Source organism: Paramisgurnus dabryanus, chromosome 8 (assembly GCF_030506205.2).
Source record: "Paramisgurnus dabryanus chromosome 8, PD_genome_1.1, whole genome shotgun sequence".
In the NCBI taxonomy this organism is placed as follows: Eukaryota; Metazoa; Chordata; class Actinopteri; order Cypriniformes; family Cobitidae; genus Paramisgurnus; species Paramisgurnus dabryanus.
In genome coordinates this window covers 19,456,912-19,466,443 of record NC_133344.1, presented here as the reverse complement: position 1 = coordinate 19,466,443, position 9,532 = coordinate 19,456,912, and the positions used below count along the sequence as shown (strand labels likewise).

General features: G+C 39.1%; 1 protein-coding gene across 1 annotated transcript; it reads right to left on the bottom strand.

Annotated features, from left to right (window-relative positions):
* Positions 1-3,881: 3,881 nt before the first annotated feature.
* LOC135770408 (olfactory receptor 1M1-like) lies at positions 3,882-8,998 on the bottom strand. Its single transcript, XM_065280104.1, has 2 exons — positions 8,049-8,998; positions 3,882-4,094 (listed from the first exon to the last, which is right to left on the bottom strand). The coding sequence occupies exons 1-2, from the start codon at positions 8,996-8,998 to the stop codon at positions 4,037-4,039; spliced, it is 1,008 nt and encodes a 335-aa protein (XP_065136176.1). The 3' UTR covers positions 3,882-4,036.
* Positions 8,999-9,532: the final 534 nt, after the last annotated feature.

The following is a 9,532-nucleotide window of genomic DNA, read 5'->3' as shown; positions in this document are numbered from 1 at the left end:
TGTCGTACACAGACTAAAACACACACTTTTTTCATCACTTTCGAACAAAACAACCTCAGTCAGTTGGTATCAATGAGCAGATTTTACCATCATTTTACAGCAAATTTTTTTTGACAAAGCACGTGATAGTAATAATCTGACTATAAACTCATGCTCTCATTTGGTAAATAAACCAAATAGTCATCTGGGATTTTTATTCTCAGTAATTATATCATATCAATAGGGTTTTTATTTTATTAATAATTTTAATCAAATAAATTACGAAACATCCAAATGAATGAATCAAATAGAGTGGCAAGAAAAAGTATGTGGAATTTCATAGTTTTCTGAATAAATTTGTCATAAAATGTGATCTGATCTTCATCTATGTTTTTGTGTAATTATTTGTAGACCCATTATGTTTGTCCCTTGACCCTTGACTAAGATGAAGATCAGATCACATTTTATGACAAATTTATTCAGAAAACTATGAAATTCCACATACTTTTTCTTGCCACTGTATATCATAAATTGCTGAAACTTCTCAAAAGATGACAATGTAGCTACTGCTGGTTTTCAACTCCTAAGTCTTTTTACTTTATATATATCACATTTGTCTGGCATTTACCTCATTTACTCTATCATATAAAAATCATTGCCAGTCATTAATTGGACTAAAAAGCCTATATACTACAGAATACTAAAATTTACCACAATTTACCATAGAAAATGCTATGGTAGACTACCGTATTTCAGGTGAACAATTCAGTTACTTATACGTGTAGAACTCATTAATTCTGTGACGGCTGTCAGCGTTAACGCCCCAATTACGCAACCCTCATGTTTACCCAATTATTAACAGGACTACCTTTCCCATCATTCCCCATGACCGCTGTTCTCGCGGTTCCTGTTCCGGGTCGGCAGCCCTATTTAACCTGGGACTCTAGCACATTTTTGAAGCACACTTTGTGAATTCTTGTTTGCCCCGCAACATTACTTAGCGTTTTCCTGGTATTTTCACGTGTTTGCTTTCCTGGTGTTATTTCGGAAAACATCACCTTTTTTGACGTCTCGTCACCACATAATGCTGTCATCCTGGGTTTCCTGTGGCTGCATCACAATAATCTACTCATTTCATTGAGGGACAAATGAATCACTGGCTGGAACGATCACTGCCACACATCATGTGTTAATAACCTCCAGGATTCCATTTTGTTCTACATAAATCACCCCAGCATCACCATTCCTGAAAGTATACCACACAAATACCATGATCTAGCCACTGCATTCAGTAAGGCCAAGGCAGCCCAGCTACCTCCTCATCAACCCAGCGATTGCGCCATCAAACTCCTACCTGGCGCACTACCTCCTAAGGGTCAAATTTTTGCACTCTCTGAACCTGAAACTCAGGCCATTAATGATTATATCAATGAGGAGTTAGCCGAAGGATTCATTCGTCACTCTACCTCACTGGCGGCAGTGGGGTTCTTCTTTGTGTTAAAGAAAGATGGTGGTCTGCGTCCCTGTATAAACTACCAATGATTAAATGATGGGACTGCCAAGTTTCGCTACCCACTACCTTTAGTTCCGGCCGCACTGGAGCAACTACGCAACGCCAAAATCTACACCAAACTGGACATTCGCAGTGCCTACAATCTGATTCGTATCTGGGGGGAAGATGAGTGGAAAACAGCCTTCTCAACCGTCAGTGCACACTATGAATCCTTAGTGATGCCCTTCGGATTGTCGAACAGTCCGTCAGTGTTCCAGTCACTTATCAACAATGTCTTCAGAGAACCGTTTCGTCATCGTCTACATACATGACATCCTGATCTACTCAAAATTCTCTAGAACAACATATACAGCACGTCAGGGCAGTTCTTCAGCGACTCATCTTACACCACCTTTTCGCCAAGATAGAAAAATGTGAGTTTCATCAGACCACCACATCATTCTTGGGCTACGTCATCAGTCCTGAGGGGGTTGCCATGGATGAAAAGAAGGTAAAGGCAGTGTTAAATTGGCCTGGACCACTTACAGTGAAGTAGTTAAAACGATTCCTAGGGTTCGCTAATTTCTACAGAAGATGTATTAAGAACTTCAGTTTGGTTGCTGCACCTTTAACATCACTGGTAAGGAAAGCCAGCCACAAGCTGTCCTGGGACCTGGCCGCGAAAGAGCCTTTGAAGAATTAAAATCACTGTTTACCTCTGCCCTGATCCTGCACCACCCAGACTCAGAACAATCATTTATTGTCAAAGTAGATGCCTCCAGCTGAGGAATTGACGCAATTTTGTCCCAGAGACAAGGTAATGCTTCCAAGTTATACCCCTGTGCTAATTTCTCACGTAAGCTAAACTCAGCTGAGCACAACTACGATGTAGGTAACCGTGAACTGTTGGCCATGAAGGCAGCACTAGAAAGGTGGCGGCATTGGCTTAAGGGCGGCAAACACCCATTTACAATTCTTACAGACCATCGCAACCTGGAATATTTGCATATCTGCTTAATGCCTGAACACTCGCCAAGCCAGATGGGCACTTTTCTTCACCCGGTTTCAGTTCATCATTACGTACAGGCCCGGCTCTAAGAACGCCAAGGCCGATGCCCTGTCACATCAGTTTGATCCCCCCTCAACCATCTGTCACAAACCCATAATCCCACCCTCTCCTAATCATCGCACCTATAGAGTGGAACATGATGCTTGAAATTAACCAACTGAACAACCTCAACCTCCATCGTCAGCGCCTGTTCCACCTGCGCAACCATGAAAGCCTCTCATCAACCCCCAGACAGGGCCTCATTCAACCCCTGGAGATCCCACAGAGAACCTGGTCGCATATTGCCATTGACTTTTTCACAGATTTACCAGCTTCCGAAGGTAACATCGTCGTCCTGTCCATGGTGGATCGCTTTTCTAAAGCCTGTAGGTTAATTCCCTTGCCCAAGCTTCCATCTGCCCTAGAAAGGGCAGAACAACTTCTACATTGTGTTTTCCATTACTATGGACTCCCTGAAGACATTGTTTCAGACCGTGGTCCTCAATTTAAGTCCAAGGTACGGAAGGTGTTTTTCAAAGCACTCAACATCATCCTCACATCTGGTTATCACCCACAATTCAATGGTCAAGTTGAATGCCTCTATCAAGAACTTACCAAGTTTCTCTGTATACATTGTCATCAGAATCAACATGATTGGTGCCGCTTCCTACCTTGGCTGGAATATGCTCAGAACTCAGCCACTGGTCTTACCCTGTTTCAGTGCGTACTTGGATACCAGCCACATATGCTTCCCTGGGATGAGGCACCCCCCAACGTCCCTGCCATTAACGCTTGGTTCTCACGCAGCCAGGATGTATGGGAACAGGCTCATTTCCACCTATGTCGAGCCATCAGGAAACTCTAAGAGAAAGCTGATCATCATAGACATCCTGACCCCACCTATGAACCTGGCCAGTCGGTATGGCTCTCTACCAGAGACTTAAGACTTCATCTTCCGTGGAAGAAACTGAATCCCAGTTATGTTGGTCCTTTCAAAATCCTAAAACAATGCCTACTTGGTCTGCGAGCTGCTGCACTCCAGACGCCAGGGCTCCATCATTCAGTATCTAGTAGACTGGGAGGGGAATGGCCTGGAAGAAAGATCTTGGGAGGATGCTGAAAATATCCTGGATCCTAATCTCATCCTCGAGTTTCACAGGTTTCATCCAGACAGGCCGGCCCCTTACACCTGAGGTCGCCCATGGAAAAACCCTTCCCGCAACTGGAGCCGCTCGCAGGGTGGGGGTATGCAACCCTCACATTCACCTGATTATTAACTGGACTACCTTTCCCATCAATCCCCTGCGGCCACTGATCCCGCCATTCCTGTTCCGGGTCAGCGGCCCTATTTAACCTGGGACTCTAACACACTGACTTTGCGAAGTCTTGTTTGCCCCACAACGTTACTGATTGTTTTCCTGGTATTTTCTCGTGTTTGCTTTCCTGGTGTTATTTCAGACTGTCTTTTGGATTACTGTTGTTTGTCAGCTGCCCCTGACTTTGGATTGGATTACAGTTCATGATTGTTCTATGCCTACCCCGACCTCGGACTGGTTTATCGTTAATGATCGAACTCTGCCTACCTCAACCACGGAATGTGTTTACGTTTATGATTTACTGCTGTTGTGCTTGGCTTGTTTTCTGTTCGTTGCTCTCACTGAACAATAAAGTGTTGCAAATGGATCCACACTTGCCTGAGTCATCACAACTTCCTAATGGTCGGATGAGGTCGCTATAAACCCATTTTGGTGCATCGCTAATTAATAGTGGTTCCCAACTCCAGTCCTCGGCCCCCTTCCAGAATGTTTTAGATGTCTCCATATATAAAACACCTGATGTAGTTTAACTTGTTATTGTGTTAATTGGGAAAACATTGTGGAAGGAGCCTAGTAGAAATAGGTGTTTCATATAAGGATTCTGGGAGAGGGGCCCCGAGGACTGGAATTGGGAACCACTGACTTAAAAAATGTCTTTGATGTTGCGCATGCATTCTGGTGTCTTGTTCAAGCAGGTGTCTTGTTCACTTTCAGCATGTTCTCACGGGAATTCATCTCTTATGAGGTGGCAAATTTGTATGAATTTGAGCAAATTGCCATAAATGTCCCTTTGTCTCAATATGCCTCAATATGCACCAACATCCCATGGGTAAAGGCAAAGGCCTAAACTGATTTTGCTAAGTGAGAGATGTCCTCAGGGCAAAATTTTTGTAAATAAAACCCTTAACTCACATAAAACCCAACCCTAAACTTATTTGAACCATAAAACCAAAGGGAGATGATAAGTGAAAACAATCTTCCAGAACCATCTAATCCTGGTTGTAAACTTATTTTTGAAATTGAATTGGTTGATTGAAATCAGGGACGTGCACAGGAATTTTTAGGGGCAGTTGCTCTGACCTAAATAAAGGGCACCACCCCCCCCCCCTAAAAATTTTTTTTTTAAACTCACGGCCTATATGAAGGACTGAGAATAACAGGGTCTTTATTAAAATCAGCAAACATGTTTGCCTAATGCCTACCAAAAAAATTGTAGCCTATGCTGCTTGTCTATAGCTAGCTGCTATCTGTCTGATTATTTAGGCTTAAACGAGGCAAACTCAGCCTAGATTCTTGAAGATTTTAACAGAGGTGGAAGGAGTAGCCAAAAACTTTACTCAAGTAAAAGTACAAGTAACTAAATAAATAATTACTCAAGTAGAAGTACAAAGTATGAAATGAAAATAATACTCAAGTAGCGAGTTACTAGTTACTCATGAAAAAATAAATCTAGATATACACGTGCAAACACACACGCACGCACGCACGCACACACACACACACACACACAATACAGTGCCCTCCATAAGTATCAGAACTGTAAAGACAAGATTTTTCTGTTTGTGGAGACCAGAAATTGGTAAGATAAATATCAGTATGTCAGAAGTTTAGAATGTCACATTTTATTAACCTTTGTTTATGTTTCAACACATACATGCTTTAACAACAAAGAACAACAGCATTAAATGCTGACTTATGTGTGCTGTACACAAATGCACATAAGTGAATCAAACTGATCCTACACATTTTATGCTTTTCATGTGTAAACAATCAGGACACAGCTCAGTGACCATAAAAAAAATAATGTGACAGATTCTGTACTTTTGTCTCATGTTCATCTTTTAATGTTTAGACATTTCTTGACTCCACAACAAACAGAAGAATACTTATGTAGGGCACTTCTACAGTATGTGCAAAACTGCAACATACACAAACAGTACAGAAAAAAAGAATACAAACACAGAATAGACAAGCTTTTCAAATTAACAAATTAACTCTAGTCTCAATGTTGATGTAGCTTATAGCTGAAATATCAGACAAGTAAACTGACAGTTTTGCATATGTAAAAATTAGTAATCTCCTAAAATGGTCTGAGGACATTGACAGTTTACACTTACATAAAAATTATTTTAGACAAAACTCATGTTTTCTTACGTTGTCATGTCACGTGTGTTTTGGGAGAATCACTTACATCATGCATTACAGTATACAGCGAATCAGACGTCAATCATCGATGGATTTTCTTCAATCTGTGCTACAATGCTTCTGGAGGTTGCACGCATTTAACTGTGTCTGATGACGAACAGGTCGCGTGTATGTAATGGCGGGTACATGTGTGAAGTTTTGATTTTAGTTAAAAGATTGGTAAATTAATTTCCACGTCACCCAACACTGGTTATATTCTGCGTGTTTCTACATAGGTTACGAGTTAAACAGCTTCGGACGATTCCGTTTTTGCTGCGATCTGAACGATTCATTCAAACTGATTCGGGAACCAATTTAAAACCTTTGGCCCATTCGCTTTGTAAAGAATCGAATCAAAAGACTCATTTATTTGCAACACTTTGTAAGGAATCGATTCTAACGAGTTATTAATTCGCGAATGCGCCAGAAACACAAGATAGCAATTTAAAAATAAAATACAAATTTCGTAATTAATCAAAATACAGTAACGAAGGAACGCTGCATAGTGTAAATGTGAAGTGAAAGTACAACTATTTTTTTTCCACCTCGGAAGGGCAACTTGAGTCGAGAAGGGCATATGGGCAGTTGCCCGGGCAACCTGAGCAACCCCCCTGTGCACGTCCCTGATTGAAATGTTTTCCCAGGATCAACATAAATTTGGGGGACTGTAACATCAACATCAACCACTAGGCAAAATCAGGAGAAGCGAAAGGAAATCTCCCCGTAGATGATTGTCTTGTTTCTAAGTCTTAAAGAAAGGGTTTCAAGTTGCATACTCCATACTTTACATTGTATTTTGTGGTTTTTAGAGACTGTCTGTGGCCATCTCTGTTTCCTTATAATTAAAAAAGATATAAGTGTAAAAGGAATAAATCCTTCAAATAGGTCATTTAATTTCAAATCATTTAAAAACAAACAGCATGGTAATTTTTCAAATGATCTTTCTAATTGGGTTAAGTTTTCTTCATAATCATTTTGAAAACACTATGGGCCCTATCTTGCACGCAGCGCAATTGACTTTGTCAGTGATGCATGTATCATTCGTATTTTGCACTGGCACACAGCTGGTTTTTCCCTCCACAGACGCACGTCGGCAAACTAGGGAATGAACTTGCGCTCCCTGGGCGGTTCAGCATCCCTGATGCTATTTTGCAGTTTCAAAAAACAATTGCGCCACTGACCAGAAAAAAGAGTTTAAAGTCAGTGGCGTGTTGCGCGTGGTTCATTATGCTATTTTAAGGGCGCATGCTTGACCATAATGTATAGCGTGCACAACGCGCATACACTTTGCATCTAATCTACACAGATGCAACAGTTATTTTTGCAAATCATAAATTGTTACACAAAAAAATATTAATACACGAGATAAGGGGAATCATAGTGGTGAGCATTGTGGTGATAGTTTTTATTTATTGTGTGGCTGCGTTAAAAAATTATCATGCAAATAACGATTAAAATATTTTCATAAGTTAATAATAATACGTTTGTTGTGTGGCTGTATTACGTTTATTTTAACTTAAAGCACATGTTTTCAGGGCCTTATTACATCCTTAGTTGTGATATTACTTAAAACAAGAAAAATTCCTTGACCGCATTATAATTACTATAGTGTATTACATTAGGTTAACATAATGTGAGTTAATTGATAAAATCGACAGTCAGGCCCATCAGAAAAACATTCAAATTGTGTCATTCATATTGTTAAAGACTTCAGTATTTTCCTTTTTTTTTTTTTGCAGTCAGTAAGTAAAGATATAAGCAGTACAACATGGACTCAAAAACAAGCTTAATTGTTTGCATCTGTATGTACTGTACACATGAAAAATTAATACATTAAATAGCATACTCTCCCTACATTTATTGACATTACAACATTTAATTATATTAATTCATTACATAAATTTATCTATTTATTCTGTTTAAAAACGAGAATGTTACCAATTTACTAATAAAAGTTAATACAAGAAAAGTACATTTATAAGTTTTACTGAATTACAGTTCGTTTGAAATCCTTTAACTTGATACAGACCTGTTTTTAAACACTTTTTGAATTAAAACCTTTATTTCAGCTGTGTTTAAAACATAAATAATGGGATTTAACATTGGCGGAGTTGCATATGCAAGAGATACGCTGATGATTCTTGCATTGGGGGAGAGATAAGTTGTTAATGCCAAAAGATAAATGCAAATAATGGGAAGAAATAGTGATGCCACCAACAGCAGGTGAGAAACACAGGTCTTCAAAGCTTTTAAACGTCCTTCCCAAGTTGTGATTTTACTCAAGGCAAGAAAAATGCCTAGATATGATAGCAAGATAAGAATCAATGGTGCTATAAGGTATAAACCTGTGTTAAGTTGTCCTATAAAAAGATTTATGCTATTGTCATTACATGCCAACCTAAACACTGGTCCATGATCACAAAAAAAACTTTGTATTACATTAGATTTACACAATGAAAGTCGGCTGATAAAATACATAGTCACGGCCATCAGAAATGCATTAAATGCCCATACTGCTGAACATATTAAAGACATGACAGTATTATTAAGAATAGCATGATATCTGAGTGGTAGGCAAATTGCAACAAACCGATCATATGCCAAAACAACAAGTGTGGAACATTGTGTTGTACTAAAAAAGAAAACAAAAAACATGTTTGCCAAACAAGCATTGTAGGAGATGTACTGTGACTCAAAAACAAACGTCCTCATCATGTTAGGAATCAAAGCATTAGTTTCACCAAAGTCAGCCAAAGCCAAATTAAACACACCAATGTACTTTGGGCTGTGCAGACTCCTGTCAAAGGCTATAATGAGAAGAACTGTACAGTTCCCAATTACAGCAATAATGTAAGTGCAAAATAAGAAAATATAATAATAGTGGCTATATGGTACACCCGTAAGTCCAGCGATGAAAAAGTATTCAGGACGCACAATTGAGACATTCATATTGAACAAACTGGTATCATTGGCATTCATTGTAACTTTGAGTTTGATCTTCTGCCAGGGCTGATAATAGAAATTACAAGAATCCTTAAAAATGTACAGAAAGAAATGCATAAAAATGTTATTTCACACAAACAATTGCCAAATTCTAGAAATACACCTTCATGTAAATTAGAATATAAATTGAATAATATTTGAAACACAAACCTGGACAGATAAACTAAACATAAATCTAAAGAAAGCCTGAGTGACCAGTGACAGTTTGACAGTAAGCTCCTGCTCATGTGAATAAAAGCTCTTATTCCCTCATAGCAAAGATCACTGGATATGTTTGTCACTGAATCCAAATATATATCCATTGATACGACCCTAGCGAGAGCATTCAGAAAACACAATGATGTAATACTAAATGCTTTAACCAATAGTTTGCACAAACAGTTTGTAGTTGACAAATGCTGCATCTTAATCATGAAATGTCTTCAAAAATCAGCAATAAATAATTGTGCAAAAAATCATGTTGTTGTGAAATTTTATGTATTTTTAAGTGCACTGCGGGACACCAGAAAA

Bases quoted from the DNA above. Each gene is read 5' to 3' on its own strand.
- LOC135770408 (XM_065280104.1), bottom strand. From the start codon at position 8,998: ATGAATGCCAATGATACCAGTTTGTTCAATATGAATGTCTCAATTGTG. The intron at 4,095-8,048 runs GTCTGTATCAAG...TGAGGTAGGCAG, and splicing joins CAAAAAGTGTTTAAAAACAG to AGTTCGATCATTAACGATAA.